This window comes from Dictyostelium purpureum (genome assembly GCF_000190715.1).
Source record: "Dictyostelium purpureum unplaced genomic scaffold DICPUscaffold_93, whole genome shotgun sequence".
NCBI classification, from domain to species: Eukaryota; Evosea; class Eumycetozoa; order Dictyosteliales; family Dictyosteliaceae; genus Dictyostelium; species Dictyostelium purpureum.
The window spans coordinates 1-27,301 of record NW_003519430.1 but is presented as its reverse complement, the minus strand read 5'-3'; the positions used below and the strand labels follow the sequence as shown (position 1 = coordinate 27,301).

Here is a 27,301-nt window from a genome sequence, read left to right as displayed (position 1 = left end):
CAAGTAGTGTACCAAAATGATTTATACACACTGAACAATAAAAATTATGTTTTTTTAATATTGTAGTTTATTTATATCCTTTTAAAAAAAAAATTAAAAAGAAAAAATAAAATTATATAATAAAACAAAAAATGATATATCTTCTATTTTTTTTATGAGGCAACTGTACAATATTGTTGTTCAAACTTATTAGATTGTTATTAAAACTGTTTTTAATTTTACATGATATAAAATTACTATGTATTTGTTTTTTATTACGGTGAGTGTGGGAGCATATATGTGGGGTTAAAAAAGTGTTTGTATATATTTATTAGTGTTTGTGTTAGGGGTTTTTTTTTATTTATCTGAAATTGGGTTGTTATATTAAAAATAATTATAATTTCGTTAATTTTTTCTAAATCTCAATGTATGTGATTTATTAATAATATTGTTAATTGTTTTATTATCCCGAAAAATTAAATTATATAATAATACAATCATATTAAACCTCTCAAAATTTATTTTTATTATATAATGAAGTTTTTTTTTTTGTTCACACTCCCATACACCCACATAAAAAATTTAATCTTTGAAAGTAACCCCTTTCCATATTAATTTCAATTATAATAGATAAACCGATATTAATATTAAAATAAATAAAAAAAAATATAATTTGTTTTTTAAATTTGATTTTTAATTAATTATTTGCATAATAATAAATTATAATAAATTTATTATAATAATTTTAAACTTTCATAATAGTAATTATAATAAACAAACATGAATCCAAGTTGTAATCAAGTTTTAAAAGAAGAAAAAGAAGTAATATGTGAAAACAAACCAGTGATCAAATACACATTAGAAAACCCATCCCAGAATCTAGAATACAAATTAAAGATTTCATACATTATAAATGAACCAACTGCCCCTCCTCATTTGTTTGGTGGAATTTTTTCATCCTTTGGAGTAGAAAAAAATACAAACATAAAATATTACAACTATTTGGAATATTTAATGAAAGAAGAAAAACAAAAACAAACCATTAAAACAAACCAAAATGTAATAAAAAAAAATAGTAATCAAAAAAATATTAATAATCAAAAAAATAATTATTTAAATAAGGTCTATAAACATTTTAATAATATTAATTTGAATAATAATAACAATAACAATAACAATATAAATAACGGCCACAACCGTACAACAACAACAACTACTACTACTACAGTAACAACAACTTTATTAGAGCAAAAAAATATCAATTTCATTTAAGAATTTCAAATAATATGATTTGTGTATTATTTATAATGAATTCATTTCTTAATACATAATCATATTATAAACCATCATTGAATAATATTTTAATTAATATTAAAGATGGTGGTAATAATACATATCAGTTTGAAGTATATGGCCAACCATTTGTAATTCTTTTTAACCTTAAATAAATTTTTTTCCTAAACAAATTTTACAACTATTTTTTACAATCCTTTATTTATTTTAATTTTTTTTATTTATTTTTAATTTGTAGATGTGTTTTAATATTTTTTTATTAGTTTATAAAATGCTTTGTTTAATGTTCTGCTTTTGTTGTTAGTTTTCTTGTTTTCAAAGTTTAATGTGCATTGATTTGATTTATTAAACATTTCTTTATCATATGTTAGAAAGGGTGGGGAAACATTGTCAATGGTCCTGGATATTTAGTTCAACTTTCAGAGGATTTATATTCTAAAAAATGATATGGTTTACTATGCAGATAAGTTATAGGCTCCTGAAATTAGCATGAAAACTATTCTTCTCATTCTGCCAAGATAGTAGATATGAGTATATCAGAAAAAACAATATTTTATTTGGTGAAATACAACCTTAAAGCTCGATTTTATATATTAGAGAATCTATGGTCATATGATTTGTTTTAATATACGAATCTAGTAAACATTTGTATCAAATTCCAGCCTATTAAATGATATACAAACTACTTACAGATAAACTATCTTTAAACATTCTTTTAAAGAGAATCAGATTCTAGCCTATTAACCGATATACAATGTAAAACCCGTTTTCAACATCAAACTAATATTCATCACAAATCCAGATACAGAGTGCCATGGTTCAATAATGATAGTCGTAGTGTTAAATAATAGGATAAGGAAATAATCCACTTTTTAGTTTATGGTTACATAATAATTTCAAATGCACATCTAAATACCTAATCATGTCATTCGATTAATATAAATATATTTAAAAATAAACAATAAATAATCCTTATTAACAAATAATAATAGCAGTAATAATAAATACCTTTATATGTATAAAAAAAGAAGTTGCTGAAAACTGCTGGGTCTATCTCATTAATTGAAAATACCCTCATATCAACTGCAACTACCACAAATCCCCTAATCATAAATAAATATTTAGAAATTGCCAAAATGTTGCTTCTTTTTTACTGTGTTTTTCATTAAACAAATTATAACGTTGTTATTATTAAATAAATAAAAAAATGAAAATTTTTAATTTAATTTTCAAAAAAAAAAAATTTTAGAAATTTAAATTTTTTTTTTTACTTTTTATTTTTTATTTTTTTGATTATTGATATTTTTTATAAAAAAAAATTTTACAAATATTTATTCAGTTTAATTACTGCAACAGAGGAAAATTAATTATATATTTTAAATTGGTATATGTATTTGAAGTTTGCAAACTATTGATTTTATTATTAAATATATTATTTATTTTTTTTTAAATTTATTGGTAAAATGGCACGTGGTAATTATAAAAGAAAGGCAACAAACAAAAAAGTTGTACAAAAAAAAAATTCTACAAATATAGAGGTTTTAGAAAAAAGAAAGATCAGAAGCCTGCTATATTTGTAGAACCATAACCACACCGGAATGGAGAAATGGTAAGGTGGATATTAGAGATGTAACTATCGAAGTACTTATGTGTAATGCATGCGGTCTCCACAACGCTAAACAAATAAAAAAGCAGAGATTTCAAGGGAGCATAGCATCTACAAACTATTAAACTACGAAGATGAAGAATAAATTATAAAAAAAAATTAAATAAAGATTTTATTTATAGTTTATCATTTGTTAAAACAAAATGATCTTAAAATAAACTGTTTTCTTTTTCTACTTTCCATAAATATGTTATGATGGTTTAGATTCAAGACTTTTTTTATTTTTTTTTATTTTTTTTATTTATTTTTTTTTAATTAAAAATGTGTGTAGATTAAACAACATAGAAATAGTTTAAAATTTCTGCAAAAGTTGGACGGTTAATTTGGTCTATACTACTGCATTTTGAGAGTATAGTAGACCAATCTATACTAACTCCATTATAGTTATCCAAAAGAATATTACGTGCAAGTATTTCTTTGAGAAGAACGGAAAAAGAGTACACATCTGTTTTTTCATTAAGACTTTTTCGAGTTTTGCCTTCATCTAGAAGCTCTGGTGCAATGTAACCATTTTTTCCTTTATAATGGACTTTTATATTTGGATTACTATTACAGCTGATACCAAAATCCACAAACTTGATACGGGAGCTGTTTCCTACATTATATACTAAAATGTTGGAATTTGAAATATCAGCATGAGTTACACCAATGGAATGCATATGAATTAAAGCTTTGATGATTTTACGGAGAATGGAGAATAACTCGAATGGGTTAGGGTTGGTATTCAAGTAATGTTCTATGGTGATTCCATGGACCATTTCCATAACAATATAATAAAATACGTCTAACTGGAGAATCCCGTAGAATCTGGGAACATATTGTTGTAGGTTTAGTAGCTTAAGATTGGCAGTTTCGTTATAAAACATGTCACCCTTCATTTCATAACGTTTACAAGCAACTTCTATATTATTGTGAGTACCGATGAAAACTTGAGAAAAGAAACCAGCACCGACGCATAGATTAGATACATAGATTTGGTTTGGATTAATAATTTCTAACTGCTGCTCTGTTTCTATTCGTTGTTGCTTCTCAACTTCAAGAATATTATCCATAGTTCTGGAAACTTTTAGATCTGAAGAATACACATAGTGCTTAAAACTCTGGTCATGGACAGAGACGAATTCATTCATCTCATTACCCCAATGTGCTAGTTGTTCCAATGGATCCATATTTGATATTGTTAGTTCTATACCTATAATCTTTTTTGATTTTTTATAAGGTAATAAAAATTATTATTAATATATTTATATTTATATTTATATTTTATTTTGTATTAAACTATTTACCTGTTTTTTTTATGTAAGTTTTTATTTGTTAAGAGTATATTTATATTTATGAATTAAAAAAAAAATTATTTAAATAAAAACAATACATAAAAAAAAAAAAATTATACATAAAAATAATATATAAAAAAAATTTATATTTGATATACATACAAATATATATATACACTTTTAACACAGACTATAATAATCATTTTTGTGAGTTTGTTGTGTGTGTTTGTGTTATGCTATTTTGTGAACTTGTTGTTTTTGTGTGAGTCATTAATTTTAATATTGAAGTGGTAATGTAAAAATTATGTGATTGTTTATTATTCAAGAAAAGGTAATATGGAGAATGTTGTTGTGTCGGAGGGGGTAATTAGTTTTTTTGTTGATGTTATCTCTTTAAACACAATAGAATCAAAAAGAAAACCCCACTTCCCCCAAAAATTAACAAAAAAAAAATTCATAATAGAACAAAATTAAATATAATAATTATAAAAAAAATAAATATAATTTTATCTTTAAAAAACAAGTAAAAGCTATTTCAAATATGGGTATAGTGAGTGTGTGTTTTAATAAAAAAAAAATTTTAATCAAACACACCTACCACACATTGGCATAATGAAACACACTTATCCGCTTTTTTTTTTTTTGTTTTTTTTTTTTATCAAATTTGATTGTTACAATTTTGCAACTTCATCCTTTTAAAATTTTTTTTTTCCTTTTTAATTTTTGACAAAAATATAATAATAAAGCTCTATTTTTAACACTTTAAACTCAATCAAATTTTTAAAGAAGCTATTAAAAGAACTCCATACAAATAAATAATATTATAAAAAAAAAAAAAATAAAAACAAATAATAAATAAAAAGAAATAATTATAAACAAACAAATAAATAAAAACAAATTTGAATATTTTAAAACTATTATTATTATTTATTTTATTTTATTTTTATTTTTTACTATAACCTAAAGATATTGTTTTGTTTTGGAGCTTGTAACTTTTCTTATTGTTATTATTATTATTTATTATATTTTCAATTTAAATTTCTATATGTTTTCATCTTGTATACCATTTCTAAGATTATCTTGATAATTTGCAAATTCATTAAATTGCCATATTAAATTTGAGTCCATTGTAATTACTACTATTATTACAGTTGCTATTAGTATTTAATAAAGTGCCTTCTGAAAATTTGTGCCAAATTCATCATAGCTGTTTTTTTGTTTTATTATTATTACTATTATCGTCTATTTCTGTGCCTACAACAAGTTTATTCTCTCTGATTTTTAATTTGAAATTATTTTTATTACCACCACTAAAATTATTATTGTGTATAATCTTATTTTTATTGTTATTATTTTTTTAATTTAACATTTTTCAGGTATTTGTATTAGATTTGAGTGGTGTTCTTCTATAGTATGATTATTTCCAATACCTCTTCAAACCAGTTTTAATATTTTATATTCGTTCTTATTTGCTTGGATGTTTCTTGAAGCAGTGATTAAATAACCTCTTTTTAATTATTTCTATAAACTATTTTTAAATCGTTAGTTAATACTGAATATCTTTTGTTAAATCAATTTACCACGTTCTGTTATATGAGAAAGAGTGTTTATATTTACCTTTAATGATTCAAAGTTTGAATCATTAAAAACTTTACATTTATTTAAGAAATCAAGGAATTTTCACTTTCTTTTTGAATAAAGGAAATTACATCTTTTACTTGTTACATTATATAATGTTAATTTAAATTATTTACTGATGATATTGTTATATTATCTTATGTCTTTATTTATCATTATTAAAGATTATTATGTTTTTCTTTGTGTGTTGTGAATTTTTTTTTTATTAAAATTTATTTTATTTTTTTGAATTTTTTTTTTATTGAAATTTTTTAAAAAAAAAAAAAAAATTTCAATTTTTTATATTTTAAGAAGATATTTTCAAACGTGATTTTATTATTTAATTATAATTAATCATAACAATTATTACTTTCATCTATAAAAAATATAAAATTATATTAGTTATTATTATTATTTTTTTAATATAATAATTTAAAATGAAGAAGAAACAAATAAAAATCAAATAAATACTGTTAAGAGAGAGTTTTAACTCGGTGATGATTTTAAAAATAATTATTATAAATTATATTTATCAACATCAGTATCATTAAAAAAATAAAGTGAAAAGAATAGTGAAATGATATTCTTTCAAAATACAGTCCAGATAAGCCATATTATGAAATTTACATTGACGATTTGGTCAGCAAAACTGATTGGGACATTTGAAAAGTTTCAATAAATCATGCTTTAAATAAAAAATAAAATAAAATAAAATTTTAAAATATAAAATTAAAAAAATTTAAAAGTATACAATTTAATTTTAATTTTTTTATAAAAAATAATAGTTTTTATTGTTTGTATTTTAAAAGTATTTATAGAATTAATTGAAATATATATAAATATTTAATGTTGTTAAGAGTGAATGAATGAGTGAATGAATGGTGAATGGTGAATGGGTAAGTGTGGTGTGAGTGAGTGAGTGAAAATGAATAAGTTTAAATTAGAAATATTTAAATTATATTATATTATTAGATTATATAAATTTAAAAATAAATCAATAAATATTTTTTAATTTAATAGTTTTCTATTGGCTTTTTTTTGAAAGCATGTGTTCAAATCTTTTATGAATATATTGGAGACCACATTCATTACATAGAGTTGATCGTGGTTCAACACGTTCCCTTACTACCCAACATATTTTCCACCCTGTCCTAGTTTCAGATCTACAGTATAAACAAGTTTCTGGCGTTAGATGTCTTGGAATTGGTGTTCTTATTTTTTTTAAAACCTCTTTTCTTTTATTTCCATTCATTTTTCTAAATAAAGAAAAATAGATAAATATTATAATTAGTAAATCTAAATATTTTTTAATTGTTAATGAATATAAAATACTACCAAACTGTATATATATAATTATTTTATTATATAATATTGATAAATACAAAAATAAATAAAAATTCAAAAATTTATATTTAATAAAAAACAAAAAACAAAACTCTTTCTTTTCCCAAATAACAAATATTGATATATTTGATTTTAAGTCACTTAATATCAAATATGGACATATTTGATTTTAAGTCACTTAATATCAAATAAAATTGTTTTAATTATCACAAAAAATCAGTTATTGTTTTTTTGTCTTTTACCTTTTATATTCAAAAAAAAACACAGAAGCGTGAGTGGTTGTGACTGTAGAGTCACTAAAAACATACCCACACAACCATTATCTATTAAACTACCCCTCTATTTTTTTCTAAAAATAAACCATTCACACAAACAATCAAAATTAATTTTGATTCTGACAACTAATGTAATATTAATTTTTTTGTTTGCACGTGGAAACAAATGATTATTGTTTATGAATTTAAATCTGTATTGAATCTCTATTAAATTATTTATGTTTTTCAAAAAACATTATTTAAATGTATAAATTATTGAGGTAAATTTAATTTTTCTCAATTTACAAAAATAGATTTGAAAAAAAAAAAATTGTGGGTAAAATAATTTGTGTTTAAACTTTTTTTAAATTAATGGGTGAGAGTAAAGATTTATTATCTTAGTGATTGTGTTTAAATCCTCCAAAAAACAAACTGATTTTATAAAAAAAAAAAAAAAACGTAATTATTAATCAATACATTGTTATTTTTACATTACTTAAAAGTTGTATTTTTTCTGTTGCTAAAATTAACTTTTTTAAAAATAATGCCTTTTTGTACTATTTAGTGTAACCACCATTTTTTTAAAAAGGTTATATCGGGATAAGTTTTTTTTTTCTTAATACTTGAATCTTTATATAAAACCAAAGGAAAACTCGGTTAATACTATTGTATAAGTTAATATTTGACTTGTTTCAAATTGTATTATATTCAAATACAAAAATATTATAGTTCATACTGGAGTATGTTAAGTTATAAGATTTTGAGTAAATTCATTCATTATTTAAATAAAAATCAAAAAAAAAAAAAATTCAAAAGATATTTTCATTAATGATAAAAAAAAAAAAATTTTAGATTTTTTTTATTTTTTTTTATATTATAATGATCTTTGAATGTATAATAATTAAAATAAATTTATTTTTTCTTTAAAAACAAAATTAAAATAGAGAAAAAAAAATATAGAATAGTTAAGAATGGTTAACGATAAAAACAAAAAAATGTATAAAAAACAATGAGATTTTTTAAATTAAATATTTTATTTTTTTAATAAAAAAACTTTTAATTAACAATCATTTATTTCATCTAGTATTACGAGGTATTAACATTTCTATTCTATTTTGAGACAAACGTGGATAATAACATTTTTGACATTTATCCACAATGACCCTTACTCCATTTACCATAATAGCTCTTCTCCACCATTCGTTGGATGTGGTAGTTTTGCAAAAGTGGCAAATAGGTATTCTTGGAATACGTGGCCTTCCAATATTTGTTTGTAAAGCTCCAGTTGTGCTATAAATAATAAAGAAATAAAGAAATTGGTTTTTTTAAAAATTAATAATTGTTAAAATAAATAAAAGTTAATAAAAAATACTGTACGACATAATTATATTTTATTTAATTGACAATTGAAGTAAATTGAATAATAAAAAAACAAATTTCCTTTATTTATAAAAAAAAAAATAAAAAAATAAAAAAAAAAACAAAACTTAAATTAAAAAATTGATGTTCTAATAATGATATTTATAACAAATCCAAAAGATATGGTGGTGAATTTTACCCCCAACACTCTATTTTTATGCCATGCACAAATTCATAAAATTGTTGGTTAAAAATTGTTTCAATAACAAAAAGAAAAAAAAAAAAAGGATTATTAATTTTTAATAGATTGTGATTAAACTTTTTTTAAATTAAATTTTTATTCATGAAAAAAATAATAATATTAACAAGTGATTGCGCCATCATGACAATATATAAACTGCCTATTTGAATTTAATCAATAAAGCAGATTGAAAAAAAAAAAAAAATTGATCTAAAACCCCTTTTTTTAAATCCAATAAAATTTATTAAAAAAAAAAAATTGATTTTAAAAAAATTGTTTATGATAATGAAAAGTTGAACTGTGGAGTTTTGTAAAAATTTTATAAATAAAATTGTTATGAAAAAAAAAATTTTAAATAAAATTGGTTATTATTTAAAAATATAATTTAATATTGATAATTTTTCTATTTTATTAGATAACGAAATTTTTGAGTATTAAAATGATATAATTCATCAAAACTTATAAGTTGAATTTGCAGAGAAAAATACATGTGGCTTTATACTCTGTGAACAGGATGTTACTTTTATTCAACAATTTAATAATATATTATAATATATAATGTCTTTAATTCTGACAGTTCTGGTCGAATTTATTTATTTTTTTTATTTAAATTTAAATATGAACACTTTTGAAACAACAGATTGATTTGGCTGTGGTATAAATGGTTGGACGTGAAACGATGGCTTTAATTGTGAAAAATACTTTTCGTTATACTTTTCAGATGATTCACATTCTGAATCAGTATCTTCACTTTCATAATCATCATTTTCATCTAATGGTTTACATGGCAGAGAAGGTACATTACATTCGGACTGATCTGAATCCTGTTTAGTTTAAGAGTTTTAATTTTAGATATATAAAAAATTTATTAAAATAATACTAATTGTTTTTATGATTTAAATTTACCTTATTGTTTTGTTTTTTATTTTTAGACATCTATAATACAAGTTTTAAATTTTATTTTAGAAATAAATATACATATAAAATATTTTTTTTTTTTTTATAATTATAATTTTTAAAAATCTTTTTTTATTTTTGCACAAAAAAGTATATTTTATATATTTTAATTTTTTTAAAATTTTTTTATTTTTTTTGAAAATATAAAAACAATTAAAATAAATAAATGGAGAAAAAAAAAAAAAAAGTGATGATTAAAAAAAAATAGATAAAAATTTAAAAAAAATTAAAAAATTAATTTAAAATTTTTTTTTTTTTTTCACCACCATTTTTTTTTTATAATTTATATATATTTGGTACTATGGGTGTTGTGGGTATGGCTGTGTGAAATTATATTATATCATAATTTCTTTTTTTTAAAAGCTAATTTTTTATTAAATAATTATATCGAATCATAATAAAAATAATAATGATAATTTTTAAAAAACAAACCTTTCTACAAAGGTTTTGTTGTGTAAAAATAAATAAAAAAAACAATCAAATTTTTTTTTTTTTAGGGGCACCTACTCAACAAAGCTCGCAATAAATAAATCATAATTGCAGCAACAAAACAACAACAAGTGGTAATGAATATAAATTTAACAGACACAAACATAAATAGGGTATTTTTTTTTTTTTTTTTTTTTTTTTTCTTTTATTATAAAAAACCCATTCGAAAATTTTTTAAAAAAATTTTATTTCCGATTTAATTTTTAATTTTTTTAAAATTTTTTTTGAATGTTCAAAATGCACACAAAATTCAAATGGAATCTGATTAAGATTATATAAAAATAAACAGTTTTTATTTTTATTTTTGGTTATTTAAAAAAAAACATCATAATTACCCCAAGCTAACAACTTTCTAAAAATTTTTAAATTTTAAATAACTTAAAATTTTTAAATTATAAATTAAATTGAATTAAATTGAATTAAATTGAATTAAATAAATATAATTATTCACAAAAAAATTTTAAAATTAATTTTTCTTTCATATACCATACTTAATTTACTCCCCACTCTAATTTCATTTTAATATATTATTCATTATCTTCATTCTATTTATTTCACTATATACTTTTTACAACTATTTAAAAATGCAATCTTCTAATAACATTATTAAAACTTTTATTTTAGATGACCATACAGAGTCATATAAAATAAATGGTACATCAGTTGAAACATTCACTCACATTCAACTGACTAATATGATACATGCTTATGGAGGAATAATTTCTCATAACTTTAGGGCTAAAAGTATGTAAATAATTAAAAATATAATTTAATTAATTAATATATTAATATTTTTTTTAAAAAAAGAATTATTACTATTACAATTAAAAGAACTTTTAAAACAGGAAATAGAAAAAAATTTATCAGATTCAACCCAAACACCTTCTTCAAGTGATGATGATGAAGAAGACGATGAAAAAAAAAAATATCAATGTACACTATGTTCCTTACATACAATTTATAAATCAAGTATAGCTAGACATTTAAGACTTATCCATAGTATATCATCTGAAGAAAATAAAAATTATTTTATAGAAATACCTCCATCCATAACAACAACAACCACCACCACAACTACAACAACTACAAGTGGAAATTCAAATAATTTGGTTATCTAACCTTAGAATTTGGTTATCTCCGGTGAACTTTTTTGTACTAGAAGCTGTTTATCTTAAAATTTATTAAACCCATATTCAAGTTCAATCAATTCCCCAACAATTACAACCTCAATTACAAATAATTAATATAAATAAAAATATAAATAATAATAATATATAAATAAATAAAAATAAATAAAAATAATAAAAAGAAATAATTAAAAAACAAATTTGAATGTTATATGGTTTTAAAATTATCATTTATCTATAAGTTAAAAATATTTTATTTTTATTATATTGTTGAGGAAGGTATTCTAAGTAGGCCAGTTACCAACATGCATGTTATCATTTAATTTATTATTCATGAGAACGTTTCTTTTGTAATATTTTGCCCTTGAGTTTTTATGATTATATACACCTATTTTTTGTTATTATTATTATTATAATTATTTTGTTATCATCACTATTATTATCATCATTATCATGTCCACTACTATTTTGATAGATATTGTGATTATTATTTCTATTATTATAATTGTTGTCTATATTGTTGTGGTCGTTGTAACCCTTTGTTTTGATTATTGTTATATTTAATAATAACTACAATATTAATTTTTCAATCGTCCATTGATTATAATTAGTTAAAATATTATATTCCCTAATCAATAATAAATAAAAAAAAATTAAAAAAAATTAAAAAAAAAAAAGTAAAAAAAATTAAAAAAAAAAAAAAAAAAAAAAATTGTAAACATTCAATTTTAAAAAAAGATCTTTTTTTCTAAAAATAACCTAAATTGAACCCCCAAGTAGAATCTAAAGGATATGATTTAAACACTGATTTATTTTTAACCCATTTATTTTGTAATCAGCTAAATAAAGCCAAATATAAAATCTTAATAAAAAAAAATAAAACAAAAAAAAAATTGAAAAATTGTAATTTAAAACACTTTACATTTTTACACCACATTAAATTAAATTTAACTTTATATTAATTTCTTTATATAAATTAAAAATTTAAATAAAATTTTTTTTTTAATTTTTTTTTCAATTTTTTTTTCCACATTTAATTTTATATTTTATTGTTATTTATATAAATATAAAATTAATATATATATATTTAATCTCCACACCATGGATCTTAAAAGAAAAAATGACAAAATAACAAACAATAACAAGAACTATACTAATAATAATAATAATAATAATAATAATAAAAATAACAATAACAATAATTATTATTATAATATTAATAATAATAATCAATTAACACCCATGTTATCAAATGAAATAAAAAATAAAAAAAATAACAATAATAATAATAATAATAATAATAATAAAAATAATAATAATAATAATAATAATAGTATAAACAACAATATTTATAATTATAATAAAAATAGTAATAATAATAATAATAATAATAATAATAATGATAAATTAATATCAAATAAAAAATATAAAAGTACTGATATCAGTTCAGAATTTGATAATATTTATACATCAACAAATACACCCAGTTTGGTTTTTACATCAAATAAAGAAAATAATAACCCCGGTGAAATTGCATTTTGGAAGATATTTAAAAATAAAATTTTATTCAATAAAATATTTTCAAATTTCAAATTCAAAGAGCTATTCAATTATAGAGATTTAAAAGATTCCGGTCATATTTTAACCAAATTTAGTAATGGAGAAGCAATTATTAGAGATATGGTAAAAAGTGGAAAATTTGTATTTTCAGATTTTAAATTAGAATTAATCATTAGTGTAATCACCCAAGATACTAAAGAGAATAGAGAATTCTATAGACAACTATTTTCAATATATTACCACCAAAATGTTGATTATTCATCATGGGTACAAACATTTGTGAAGTATCATAATAAAATCGCATTTCTGGAATTCTTTAAAATTTTTAAATTAGATAAAAGTAAAATTTCAGTGAAAGTTACGTATTTCGGTAAAAGCATCAAAAAAAATCTTAAGATGAAAGAATTTGTAGAATCAAATGGAGTTAAAGTTATTGAAACGATATCAGTATTTGATATGATTACGAATTTTCAATATTCACAAAAACTCAAATGGCTCATAAGTTTTATCTTGTTTTGTATCGATGACAATATCCAACCAAAACCAAAACACATTTTTATAAAAGAACTACTATTTAACTCATTAGATACAATTAAATCTAGTACAATATATTTAAACTCAACTATTAATGAAATATCACAATCTAAAGATAAATTTTTGAAAGAAAAAACCTACTACTTTCTCAAATATATATATTCAATATATGCTGAAAAATACAAAAAACCTCTTTCTAAACCAACTAGTTATCATATATACTTTAGAGGCAAGTATAAAATTGAACGAATTTATTCAGATAGAAGAGAATTTGTGTACCCGTCTAATGTACCACCCACATTTATAAAAAGTGATGAATTCATTGATTTTCAAATTAAACTAATTAAATTCTTACCCATATCTTATATAAAAGGAGTGGTTGAAGAGGCCATTTTTTCAAGCAATAATTTGGTTCCAATAGATCTCATGATCAAGCGTAAAGGGGGTTGCTTATACGGCTATCTTATAAATCATCTTAGAAATATTACCAAGACCGAGATATTGGACCACTTTTTCAATAAACATCAAGAATTAATGTTTATTGACGATAATATACTTTGGATATACACCAACAGCAAAGTTATGGGCCATTTCGAAAATTTAATGAAAAGTATTTCAAGAAAGTTTATAGTTTTATTGCATTTTCCTAAATCAGACTTAAAAAATACTCCAAGTAAAGATTTTTTCGAAAGATTAGAAAGAGCAATCGACAATCCAACAGTTTATAATTTTGCATACAATTCAATGCATCCTCAAAACTCAATAAATAGATATAAATCATATTTTGTAAAATTGAAGTATTTTAACCAGGATTCTGCAATATCATTGCTAGATAAGCACCTAAAAATATATGGAATTTCAGAATACTTTGATATTGAAACAATTTTAAAAAATAAACTCAATCAATCCTATAAATTAATATATTGGATCTTTCAAGACCTATCAGATGGTTATATTCAATCAAACTTATTAAATGAAGAATTAACGATTAAGTCTGGAATCAATGCAAATAATGAAAAGTATGAAATAAAAATTAAACGCTTTACTAGTTGGGAAATGCTTTTATACTATTGTGGTCGTACAAAATTTTTATATCAAAACTTAGATTTAAATTCAAAGTTAAAAGAACAAATATTCCTAGATCTAGTTTTTAAATTTAAAGTCCGTGTTTTTTTAAATTTATTAAAACATTTAACATATTCAGATTTCAATCATGAATATGTTAAAGGAATAATATATTCAATAGCAGATTTATCAGTAGTCCGAATTTTCAAAAAACCTCTAAATGAAAATCAACCTTTTTATCTTGAACTAAGTGATAGTAGTTATAGAATATTAACCAAAACTCCTTTTCGTAATCCCCTAGCGGAAAATTTTATTGGTGCTACCCATTTAATTTCTAATAATGATTTGGGCGATACAAAAATTGTCTGTTATAAATATAATACAAAAAAAATAAAAATAATTTTATTAAACTAATTGATAATTTTAAATTATATTTTATCAAAATTTGTTTTTATTTTTTTGTTTAAAAATATTTTTATTGTTTTTTATTTTTTTTTTTATTTTTTTTTTTATTTGATAAATATAGTTCTATTTTTTTATTTATTTTTTTTTCAAATTATTTTTTATATTTTTTATTTAATTGTGGATAATATGTATTTATATTTCATTTTCAAATATTTGGCCTTGAATAAAACATCTTATCCTTTTACATTACAATTCTGTTGCTGTATATTCACTATTTTGAGCATAAAGACACCAGCCACATCAAATTTTAATTTTGATTTTCTAACTCTGAGTTTGGGTTTGGTTCATTATTGAACTTTATAAAACCCAATCTCAATCTCAATCTCAAACACAACCTGATACATAAACACAAACACAAACTGTCTGTGAAGAAGATATGGTTGATAAAAGAAACCAAATTCGCTGAGTTATGAGTTTGAGTTTGAGTTTGAGTTTGAGCTTGAGTTTGATTTCAAGATTTTCGATAAAAGATGTTCAAGGAAAATGCCAAATATACTTGAATTTATCTCACAATTTCCATAAAATATTACCACCTTAATATTCACGGGGTAAAACATTGATCTTCATAAACTTTATACCATTTAACCAAGCTAAAAAAATTATTATTGTTGACTTTGATATTGTGACCTTGTATTATTATCATTGAAAATTATATGATCAATTGTAATTACCAGTAACTCTAATAATAAATATAAAATTTAAATTAGTGTTTAATTATAATTTAATGATTATTTTATTGATTGTTACTTTAACCTACTCTTTTCGTTATCATTTTTTGTCACATTTTCATTTTTTTGCATAAAATTGCTTAAATATTTCGTTTTTTTTTTTTTCAAATATTAGAATTTTGAAATTTCACACGAAATAATCTGCCACATACAAATTTTCGCAAAAAAAAATTAAAAAAATTAAAAAAAAAAAAAAAACTAAAAAAATTAAAAAAAAAATTAAAAAAATAAGATTTAAAACAAAATTTATTAATATGGATTTTAATATAGATAATTAATTTATTGATAAATTGATAAATTGATAAATTGATAAATTGATAAATTGATAAATTGATAAATTGATAAATTGATAAATTGATTAATTGATTTATTGATTTTTTTTTTTTTTTTTTTTTTTTTTTTTTTGTCACCTTCACTTTCATTTTCACTTTCATTTTCAATTTCACTTTCAATTTCACTTTTACTTTTATTTTTTTTTTTTTTCTTTTTTTTTTAAATATTTATTATTATCCATTCATTTGATCAAATATATTTATTTTTTAAAAAAATAAAAATGGTCAATTTAAATATTTTTCAATATAAAGAAAAAAAATTAACTTTGTTTGGTATGTTCGGAAACATATCTTTTTACCATTTGCTACCAATAGGATTAAAATAAGCAAACCATCGGCCAAAACAAACAAACCAACAATTAAATAAATATATCTTCCAAATTTTATTTAAATAATTTTAATTAAAATTTTTTTTTATTTATTTTTCAAATATATTTTTTTTTTTTTTTTTTTTTGCAAAAAAAAAAAACGGTAAATTTGGGGAAACTCTAATATTTTTTTTAATTTTTTTTTAAATTGGAAACCCATTTTTTTTTTCGCCATCCAAAAAAATTTGATTATCGTTTAATAAAAAAAAAAAAAATGAAATAATAAAATTTATTTGTTTTTTTTTATTTTATTTTTCTTTTTTATTGTTTTTTTAAATATTTTTTGATGTTATTATTTCTAATTTCTAAATTAAATTTCACCATACCATATGATGCCTTTTTAAAAAATTATTATATGGGTTCTTGTTAATAAAATTTTTTTAGCAAAATGAAAAATCAAAAAAAAAATTTTTTTTAAAAAAATCACCAGATCAAAAAGATATAATAAGATTATTATTAAAAATGATTAAAAAAAGAAAAATTCAGTGTTTAAAAAACTCCTGAAATCATTTCTCTTATTAATTTTAAAATAAATACACATTAAATAAAAATTGGTGTTTTTTTAAAAAAATTAAAACCATTGTAATAATTTTTTATATTAATTTTAAAAAATAAATACATTAAAATTATATGCAAAAAAATTCCCCTCTTTTTTATTTATATTGATAAAAAAACAGTTAGATTAAAATTACAATTGAGTATCATTATATGAACCACTCTTCCCAAATGGTTCAATATAAAGTAGGTGGAGGAAACCAATTATTAATTAATATTATTAAAAAAAAAAAATTGGTTTTTAAAACACCATAATTATTTTTAAAATTAATATTATAAATACATAGAAATTGGTGAGTGAAAAAAAAAATAAAAAACCCCAAAAGAATCCAATACTATCAATTATTATTATTGTTTTCGAATTGAAGCTGATTATCAATGAATTTAATGATTAGAAAGAGTTATTAATTTATAATTTAATAAATTTATTTATTTATTTATTTTTTTAATTTTTTTTTAATTTTTTTTTTAATTTTTTTTTAATTTTTTTATTTTATTAAATTCATTAATTTCAATTTAAAAAAAAAAGATTCTAGCAATGCATATGCAGTTTAGTTTAGTTTTTAGTAATCATATACCAGATAAAAGTTTTGACAATTATCGACTAATAGTTAGAGAATTAATTTATGGAAAAGAAATTTTATTTGATGAATATGTCTGGGTATAAATGAAATTTTTTTTCCACAAGATGATATTGATGACAATGAGATGGTGAGGAAGAATCTTTTGAAAATGAACAATTTAATTTAGATCTAAATTGTTTTATTCCAGATTTTACGCACACACCCAAGTAATATCAATTATAATAAAAATCAAATGGATATTAAAATTAAAAGCAATTCATAGAACTTTACATTATGAAGGATTTGGTACAGATGAAAAGAAAACAGATATGGATTTCATTTATAAAGATGTTAACAAAACAATTAAAGAGTTATGGGCACCAACTGCTTTAGAGTAAATCAAGTTGCTAATTCAATTATGTGAATCTAATGAAAGTGGTTATTTTGGTCAAATGAGAAATAACTTTCTAATTTTGAAGAAACTATAGTTTTCATTTTAAAAAAAATAAACAATGTAAAATGATAAAAAAAACTTCTAATTTATTTATTTAGTTTATTAAAAAATATTATAATTTTGATTTTGAAGCTGCTTCATTTTCTGATTTAATTTTGACACAAGCATTGTAAAGATAAAGGGGCTTGGATGTAATCTTACATTTGATTTTTTTACTCTTTCTCCAAGTAACAGAAAGCTGACTTAGACATGAAGAGCAACCTGGTTCTTTGTGAATTTCTATCTTTGGATGCTTTTTTGCTTTGGTTTTGTGAATGGAGCCATGATTCCCATCATTAATCACTTCTATGAAATCATATTGATGGAATTGTGAAAAAGCAAAATCCTTTGATCTTTTACTGGAATATTTTTTAACTGGGGAACATTCATCATCGCAATCCAACAAAATAGTCACCCCGGCTAGTTGTTGGTGCACAATCAAAAAAATGGTTATAAATACCTGGGTAAGCTGGGGGAATCATTGGAAGAGTGTTACTATTGATGGAGGAGTTGTAAACGGTGTTGAAGCTACCATCGGTGCGGAACTTCCATTGGTGTATATGTTGCCATTGGTGCTGGCGATGACATCGATGTATATGTTACCATTGGTGCGGATGTTACTCTTGGTGCTAGTGGTACCATTGGTGTTGGTGATACCATTGGTGTTGGTGATACCATAGGGCCTGGTGATACCATTGGTGCAGATGTTACTCTTGGTGCTGGTGATACCATTGGTTGAGGAGTTGTAAGCGGTTTTGAAGCTAGAATCAGTCCGGGTATTCCCATTAGTGTATATGTTACGATTGGTGCTGGTGATACCATAGGGCCTGGTGATACCATTGGTGCAGATGTTACGATTGGTGCTGGTGATACCATTGATGGAGGAGTTGTAAGCGGTTTTGAAGCTAGAATCAGTCCGGATGTTTCCATTGGTGTATATGTTGCCATTGGTGTTGAGTATGTTACGATTGGGGCAGGTAAAACCAAAGGGCCTGGTGATAGTATCATTGGTGCAGATGTTACTAGTGATGACATTGGTCCAGATGTTGCTGGTGATACCATTGGTGTGGCAGCTGGTGCAGATGATACCATTGATGTTGGAACTGATGTTGCACCTTGAATAGGGTGGTGATTATAGCCATTATATAAATTATATAAAAAATTATCATCACTATTTTTAGAACCATTCATAATGGCGTTTCTAAAACAAGATTTTTTGTAATAATGAAAAATTAAAGGATTTCCTAGACTAATACATGATGTACTAGAGGTGTAATTATAGTAATTATATACATAAACGACATTACTTTTAATTGGCGGGAGTTCATAGCCACAACCTTTGGGATCATCCGTACTGATGTTGTGTAGCGGATAATCGAAATTTGAATAACGATTATCTTTGCTTCCTTTTTCATAATAGTTGGTTTGGAATTTAATAATATGGTGAGCATTTCCTGGGAAACTATTACTCAAAACATAAGATAATGGTTCAACCTAAAAAATTATAATTTAAAAAAAAAAAAAAAATTAGTAATCTAAAACAAATTTATTATATATATTTATTTCTTACAGATTTTTTGTCATCATTTACGGTATTAATATAGGAGCTGTCCATTTTTTTTTTTTTTAGTTTAATTAAATGTTTTGATTTGATTTATAATGATGAAATAAAAAAAAAGTAATTATTATTTATAATTTTTTTAAAAATATTAAAGTAAAGAAAAATTATTATTTAATTATTTTTATTAAATTATTTTTACTTTTTGGGCCAATTATATATATGATAGGTGAATAAAAAAAAATTTCCAAACTTAATTTAATTATTGTTAATTTCTATTAGGATTTGGTAATAAATGTTTTTTTGAATATCACCATAGATATATTTTTGTTATTATTATTGTTATAGTGTTGTTTTATTATTTATTACTGCAATTACAACAAATTTTTTTTATTGTCAACAATCAAAGGGTTGATAAATGTGCTTATAACTGTGGTATGTGCTATATGAAGGGGTAAAAATATAATTGTTTATATATTATTTATTGGTTTTATTATTAATTTTTTTTTATTTATTTATTTATTTATTTATTATTTTTGAATGATAAAGTATAGCAAATATATCATTTATGCATATTTATTTTATTGGTTCTTGTTTTTCTTGTTTGGTGTGTGAAAAAAAAAAAAATAAAAAATAATATTTACATATATTTTTATCCAAATTTTGAGTTAATTTTTTTATTTACAAATTTAGAAAAATTTAACGGAGTTTATTTTCTATTACATTATTCGCAATGTATGAGGCCATTATTGAATATTTGCAACTTATGACTGTAATGGGAGTGATTTAATTTAAATACAATAGAGCGATAATATTTTGTAAAAAAAAAATTAAAAAATTAAAAAAAATAAAAAATTGATGCATTTTTTTTGAAAAAAATAAGTTTTTTTATTTATTATTATTTAATATTTATTTAATATTTAATATTTTTTATTTTTGTTGAATAAATAATTAATTTACAATAATATTATTTTGCATATTAAAAAAAAAGTTTTTTGTAATTATATTTATATTTTTAGTAATGTGTTTGTGTGGTAATTGTTGAGTTCAATCGAAAATAAAAATAAAAAAAACTGGTGTGTAGGTGTGTTAAAGTGTTTATTGTGTGTTAATCAAAAATACACTACCTCCAATATCACATCCCCAAAAAAAAATTTAAAAATTAAAATTTTTTTTTTTTTGAGCTTTTGTGTGTTATAAAAAATTTATATTATCAACATCAATATTATTATTATCATCAACAATATAATTTTTTTATTAGTTTATTATAAAGAGTTATATTATAATATTTTTATCTATCAATGATATATTTTTAAATAAATTTAATTTTATATAAATTATAGTTTTTTTTTATTTATAAAGTTTTCAAAAAATAGTTTTTTAATTTTTACAGTATATGCGGAGGTTAATGTTTGTACAATTACTCCTTCTACTTTGTCTATTCTTAGACTTGAACATAAAAATGAGAATAACAGCAGAAGACCACAATCCATTCGGTCAGGGAGTGATTCATATTATGATTCTATAATAAATATTTCAATTAAATGAAATGCATCTTGACATACCCTAACTATGTCTTGTGATGGGTCATGAAACATCTTTTTTGATAGCCGTTCTTTAACAATTGACCAAAGATTTTCAGTTGTATTTATATATGGGCCATAATGGTCAACTTGAATCTCTTGTAAATATTGTTTCACTATCTTTGCTGTATGCGAACTACAGTTATCATGTGAATTGATTGGTATCCTTTCAGGCACTTTATTTTTATCAGCATAGTATTCTTAAGTTAATTGTGTATCGTTTTGTATATATTCAAGAGAGAGTTTAGAATCTTATCGGCTGGGTAAATGAAATAGAGCTTGAACTATCATAAACAATGTTTCCCCTAAACATTGCATTAACCCACCCCTTCTAACACTTGTCTTGAATAAGATTCTTGAATGTGTATTTTTTTATGAAAGAAATTATTTTTAAATATATTATTTTTTATTGAATTTTTTTTAAAAAAAAAGATTTTAATTATTTGATGAACATTTCCGTTCATTATTAATAATAAAAGTCATTATTACTCTTTCTTTCGCCTGTAAAATATTTATCAAAATGACCATCATTGAAAAAAAAAGATAAAGAATAAAAATGATAATCTTACAAAATACAGACGATAAATCAAATTATGAAATTTAAGTTGATGATGTAAGCAGCAAACTATTTATGTAGCTGATCACGACATTAGCTACTGTTATAACAATATAAAACTACCAAAAGTTTCAATATTAGAGTTATGTGATTACAAAATTCCAAAGCCACCAAAACCATCATCTTCTGAACCGTACCAATCAAAATGAAACAAAAAAAAAAAAAAGAGTGTAAATATATAAAAATACCTATTTTTTATTTATAAAATTACTAAAAATACATTATCTACAGAGTAAAAAAATAAACAAACTCATTCAAATAAGTGGTGCTTGCAAATTGCTATCTCTATTATTTTAAAAAAATTTAAATCATTTCTTTATTAAATAAAATAAAAATAAAATATAAAATTAAATTATTTTAGTTTAATTATATTTAATTTATAGTTGCTTTTTAATTTTAATTTTTTATTTAGTATTGTTTGCATTTTAAAAGTAATATTGGAATTAATATGAAAATATAAAAGATTTATTTTTTTTATTAAAAAAATATGTTTTTTATTGCTTGGGGCCCTAAGCCTTGTATTACTTGATCAAACCAATCCACTGTCATTAATGCGTCATCAACATGAGGGACAATGTGGCTGTACATGAGATATTCATACTCTGTTTTGCCTGGTGAAATAAACTCCAGAATATTTTTATATTGAGTATGGCAATAATCGCATAAAAAATAATAGCTATGAAAAAGAATTAAAAAAAAATTAATAGTCTATTTAAATAGTTTTTATTTTTAAAAAGAATACTTACACAGGTCCTCTTCTCCATTTACATGATTTATTTGTTCCTTCACATCTTCTACTATTTTATTTTCTATTGTTAGTAATAAATTTTTTAAAATAATTTTTTTATAATGAAAATATACATACCAAAATTTTGGCACTGTTTCAGGTAGTTTATGTTCTTTTTTCTTTAGTGAACTATCAATTGGAATATATCTTCTTTTTATTTTATTAACTTTTACTGGTTTTTTTTTTTTGGTATTTGATGATTCCATATTTGTTGTTTGAATATATGTATTTTAAAAGATATGAAACAGTTTTTATATCTTTTTTTTTTTGAGAAAAAATTAAAAATAATTATAAATCCAAATATAATTTAAAAAAATAATAATATTTATGTAATCTTTAATTATAGTTTTTTATTTTATTATTTTTTTAGATTTGATTTAAATTGGTAACTATAATTTAGTATTATTGTTATATTAATTATATTATTGAATATGATATAATTTTGATATACCAGTTTATATGATTATGGTTGAACATTCATTGAGGGGAGTATTTGTGTGTTTGAGTGTTTATTTTTTTAAGTTGTTTTTTTTTTAAGTTGTTTTTTTTTTAAGTTGTTTTTTTTAAGTTGTTTTTTTTTTTTTTTAAGTTGTTTTTTTTTTCTTACTTGTGATTGTATTTTTTTTTACTTGTGATTCTATTTTTAGTTTCTGTTTATTTTTGCTTAATGTTGTTATGAGTGGGTGAAAAGGGGTGAGTAAAAATATTTTTTGTGTTTAGATAGTTATTACTTTGTGAAAAATTTAATCACATCAACACACCACCTAATATAATAACAATATTAATATTAAAAAAAAACAAAAAAAATAAATTTAAATTATAATAAAAAATAATATGCAAATACCACTTTCCTAATTTGTTTATGATGAAACAATTTCGTACATATAAAAAAGTTAGATTTATTATTCCTTTAATATTTTTTTTATCTACATATCAAAAACATAACACTTAAATTTACAATGTTGGAATAATTATAATGTAAACTAAAAACATAATGTTCCATACACAAAAAAACAAATATATAAAAACAAATATATAAAAACAAAAGCAATAATCTAAGAATACTATTGTTTTAAATTATAACAAAAATTAATGTTTGGATTATTTAAAGCTTATTCTATTTTTATCTTTATTTTTTCTTTTCTTTATTATCATCTTTGTTTTTTGAGACAAAATAATATTGTGAACACAATATAAAAAAATATATTGTTATTTTTGATTTTAAAACTATTTTTTTTTTTTATATTTTTTTTTTTTAAATTATAATTAAATTTGTTATTGCTTCATTATAACATCAAATTGATAATAAATAGTATAGACAAATGTGTGATGTTCTGTGTGTGAGTTTGTTGATGTTTGTGTGTTTGAAAAAAATTTTGTTTTTTTTTGGCACGCCGCTATATAACCACTAGTGCCCATTATTTATTTTTTAATTGGTTGGGTGTGAATGATTTGTTGAAATTATAAAAATATACAATAATAATAAAAAAACATATCGGAAAGATAAAAAAATGACAACATTATGATAACTACAATTAAAACAACAAATACAAAACATAAAAAAATAAACTGTGAGCGTTACTTATATTACTAACGTAATTAGATTTACATACTATTTTCTTTATACAAACTAACTGTTAATAAGTATAAACAAAATTTGATAAACTTTTTACATATTTTTTATTTATAAAACTATTTTATTGTTTTGAAAAAAATGTAAAAAATATAAAAAAAAAATATTTAATTTAAAATTTTTTTAATTTTTTTCATTTTTTTTATTTTTTTTATTTTTTTTTTATTGCAACGTTATAATTGGTTTAACCTTCTGTGTTTTTGAATAAAATAAAAAAGAAGCATTTTTGGCAATTTTTAGTATAAATAACACTTAGATCCTGTTAGTCCAGCAGTAATAACATCCATCACCGGCATTGATCAACGTGCAAACTCGACTGTGGAATAATGGGAAAATCATATGTTAATGGATGAAGCCTGATATTGATAACTACCATGATAAAAGATCTATGACTCTAATCTTTTACTAGATTCATATATTAAAACAAATTAGAAAAGGGGGAAACATTGTCTATAATAGTAACTTCCGGAGGGTTTATATTCTAATTTCTAAATTGATATTCTAAAAAATGATACACTTTATATATATTTATAAAATGCAAGAACTTTAGTAGCCTTTCAAAACTGTATATTGCAACTGTTACAAAAAAATAATCACTGTTGGGTGAATAAATAAAAAATTATAGTATATTTAAACAGTTAATATTTTTTTAAAATGGTTAAATACCTTGCCTTTTCTCCATTCGCATGTGTGATCTATTTTACATCTAAGACTAATTATTATCTATTGTTAATATTATATTATACATACCAAAATCTTTATTCTGCTTCACGTGTTCTATCAACTTTTTTTTGTTGTTCCCATTAGTTTTTGTTTTTTGGTTTTTGAAATATAATGAAAACAATTACAGTGTGAATTGAAAAAATTACACAAAATTAAAACATAAAAACAAACAAATAAATTATAAGAATACTATTTGTTTAAATACTGTATGATCATATTATTTTGATCTCTAAAATATCATTTCTATGTTAATTATTGCTATTTTGGTTTATTTTATTTAAAAAGTAATTAGAAATTCCTGACGACTTCTCAAAGTGATAAAGTATCTTTACAAGAAAACCATAACAAAATGATTAAATATTTAGGTATTTATTAATCTATATATAAATAAAAAGTTATTTAAAAAATTGAAAAAAATTAATTTTCCTTTTTTTTTTTTTTTTTTTTTTTTTTTTTTTTTTTTTTACTCCAAAACCAAACCAAATTTTAATATAAATACAAAATATTAATAATACTTTATATATTTATTTATTTGAAACCATTTTCTAACACCAGTATTCATATTATTTGGTGTCCATTATGTTTCAAATCCCTTCAAAGAATTTAAATTAAATAAATAAATAACAATGGATAAATTAAATTATTCAACTTTAAAGAAATTATGTTTAGGTTTAGGAGTTTCAAGATCAAGTAGTAATAGGAGAATGGTTATATCAATTTGTGGTATAGATCCATTATCTCATTCAACCAACCCAAATTCGTACTCATTATTTTATTATTATTTATTTATCTAGAAGTCCTGTATTTTAACTATTCACCATCTTTTTAAAGGGCAATCATATATATATAAATACTTTCTACATTCTCATATTTATATAATTGATAAAATATTTTAAATAAAGATATTACAAACAAAACATTGTCTTTTCTTATTTTTTTTTTTTTAAATTTTATATATTTTTTTTTTAAATTTATAATTTATATTCATCTTTATATAATAAATAATTATAAATTAAATCATATTTCTCATGTATAATAAAAATAATAAATGAAATATTTACAAGCAATAAAAGATTTGATTATTATTTTTTCTATTTTTTTAATTTTATTTTTTTTAAATTGATCAAAACACACCTGATACACAAATTAACACAACAAATAATTTCCTACAAAACCATATAAATTATGAAACAAAAATAAAAAATAATATATTTACAAATATAAAATGTTATACATATGAAAAAAAGCGAAAAAATGAAATTTTGGAATTTGATTTTTAAAAATTTGGATTTTTATAGATAAATACTATAAATAAAAAAAGAAATTTTATTGAATTAATTTAATAATTTTTGGATGCTATGCTGCTCCCTAGAGATTATCCCTATTTTTCTTTGTTTTGCATTGTGGAGCCCACATGCATTGCACATGGGTACTTTGGTAGATGTACCCTTCAAATCTAACCATCCATTTCTCCACTCTGGAGTAGCTCTAACTCTGCAAACATGGCAGGCCTCTGGCTTTTCTTTGGGTGGTCTGCCCTTCTTTCTTTTTTCTACAACTATAATATTTGTAGCTGGCTCCTCTTTTACTACAACCTTTCTATTTGTTGCCCTTCTTTTATATTTACCACGTGCCATTTTTCTGATTAAATTTATTAAAAAAAAAAAAAAATTAGTAAATGGGAAAATAATTAAATATAAAGAATACAGTACTAAAATTATACCTATTTAAAATATGAAAAATTATTTGATTAATATATGAATTGAATAACTTTAATAATAAAATTGAAATTGATCAAATTGCTATCTAAATAATAAAATTTAAAGAAATAAAAAAAAAAAAAAAAAAAAATTAATAAAAACAATTTTGGGCAATTCTCGAATATTAAAGATGGATATAAAAAAAATCCAAAAATTGCTTTAATTATCATAATAATAAAAAATTGGTTATTGTTGTATCTTGTTTTTATTTCTTTTTAAATTAAATTCATCTAAAAAATAAACAGCAATATCGGAATGTTTCTGAGTGATAAATATCCGCTGACCCATTATATTGCCCTTTATATTTAATAAAATTACAAAAAAAAAAAAATCAAAATGATTCACATAATTCACTTCAAAAAAAAAAAAAAATATTCA

The 27,301-nt window shown here is 21.2% G+C and overlaps 9 protein-coding genes across 9 annotated transcripts; 3 read left to right on the top strand and 6 right to left on the bottom strand.

Annotated features, from left to right (window-relative positions):
- Positions 1 to 759: 759 nt before the first annotated feature.
- Positions 760 to 1,455, top strand: DICPUDRAFT_97647 (uncharacterized protein; the record flags this gene model as incomplete). Its single annotated transcript, XM_003287196.1, has 1 exon — positions 760 to 1,455. One exon carries the CDS (start codon positions 760 to 762, stop codon positions 1,249 to 1,251), a length of 492 nt encoding a protein of 163 aa, XP_003287244.1. The 3' UTR covers positions 1,252 to 1,455.
- A 1,736-nt stretch (positions 1,456 to 3,191) lies between these two features.
- On the bottom strand, positions 3,192 to 4,144 carry DICPUDRAFT_91876 (uncharacterized protein). Its single transcript, XM_003287187.1, has one exon. The coding sequence runs from the start codon at positions 4,105 to 4,107 to the stop codon at positions 3,211 to 3,213; it is 897 nt and encodes a 298-aa protein (XP_003287235.1). The 5' UTR covers positions 4,108 to 4,144; the 3' UTR covers positions 3,192 to 3,210.
- Positions 4,145 to 6,591: 2,447 nt separating this feature from the next.
- Positions 6,592 to 7,247, bottom strand: DICPUDRAFT_91875 (uncharacterized protein). The gene is made up of 2 exons (XM_003287186.1): positions 7,165 to 7,247; positions 6,592 to 7,085 (listed from the first exon to the last, which is right to left on the bottom strand). Exon 2 carries the CDS (start codon positions 7,079 to 7,081, stop codon positions 6,854 to 6,856), a length of 228 nt encoding a protein of 75 aa, XP_003287234.1. The 5' UTR covers positions 7,082 to 7,085; positions 7,165 to 7,247; the 3' UTR covers positions 6,592 to 6,853.
- A 1,201-nt stretch (positions 7,248 to 8,448) lies between these two features.
- Positions 8,449 to 8,859, bottom strand: DICPUDRAFT_94358 (uncharacterized protein). Its single transcript, XM_003287185.1, has 2 exons — positions 8,805 to 8,859; positions 8,449 to 8,717 (listed from the first exon to the last, which is right to left on the bottom strand). The coding sequence occupies exons 1-2, from the start codon at positions 8,807 to 8,809 to the stop codon at positions 8,504 to 8,506; spliced, it is 219 nt and encodes a 72-aa protein (XP_003287233.1). The 5' UTR covers positions 8,810 to 8,859; the 3' UTR covers positions 8,449 to 8,503.
- A 2,198-nt stretch (positions 8,860 to 11,057) lies between these two features.
- Positions 11,058 to 11,765, top strand: DICPUDRAFT_97644 (uncharacterized protein; the record flags this gene model as incomplete). The annotated part of the gene is made up of 2 exons (XM_003287195.1): positions 11,058 to 11,217; positions 11,281 to 11,765. 2 exons carry the CDS (start codon positions 11,058 to 11,060, stop codon positions 11,589 to 11,591), a joined length of 471 nt encoding a protein of 156 aa, XP_003287243.1. The 3' UTR covers positions 11,592 to 11,765.
- A 936-nt stretch (positions 11,766 to 12,701) lies between these two features.
- DICPUDRAFT_78088 (uncharacterized protein) lies at positions 12,702 to 15,173 on the top strand (the record flags this gene model as incomplete). Its single annotated transcript, XM_003287194.1, has 1 exon — positions 12,702 to 15,173. One exon carries the CDS (start codon positions 12,702 to 12,704, stop codon positions 15,171 to 15,173), a length of 2,472 nt encoding a protein of 823 aa, XP_003287242.1.
- A 3,657-nt stretch (positions 15,174 to 18,830) lies between these two features.
- Positions 18,831 to 19,154, bottom strand: DICPUDRAFT_11430 (uncharacterized protein; the record flags this gene model as incomplete). Its single annotated transcript, XM_003287184.1, has 1 exon — positions 18,831 to 19,154. A coding segment is annotated over one exon (324 nt), but the record flags the coding sequence as incomplete, so codon positions are not given.
- A 3,174-nt stretch (positions 19,155 to 22,328) lies between these two features.
- Positions 22,329 to 23,013, bottom strand: DICPUDRAFT_78086 (uncharacterized protein; the record flags this gene model as incomplete). The annotated part of the gene is made up of 4 exons (XM_003287183.1): positions 22,329 to 22,334; positions 22,546 to 22,696; positions 22,767 to 22,817; positions 22,886 to 23,013. 4 exons carry the CDS (start codon positions 23,011 to 23,013, stop codon positions 22,329 to 22,331), a joined length of 336 nt encoding a protein of 111 aa, XP_003287231.1.
- A 3,484-nt stretch (positions 23,014 to 26,497) lies between these two features.
- On the bottom strand, positions 26,498 to 26,800 carry DICPUDRAFT_151306 (uncharacterized protein; the record flags this gene model as incomplete). Its single annotated transcript, XM_003287182.1, has 1 exon — positions 26,498 to 26,800. The coding sequence occupies one exon, from the start codon at positions 26,798 to 26,800 to the stop codon at positions 26,498 to 26,500; it is 303 nt and encodes a 100-aa protein (XP_003287230.1).
- Positions 26,801 to 27,301: the final 501 nt, after the last annotated feature.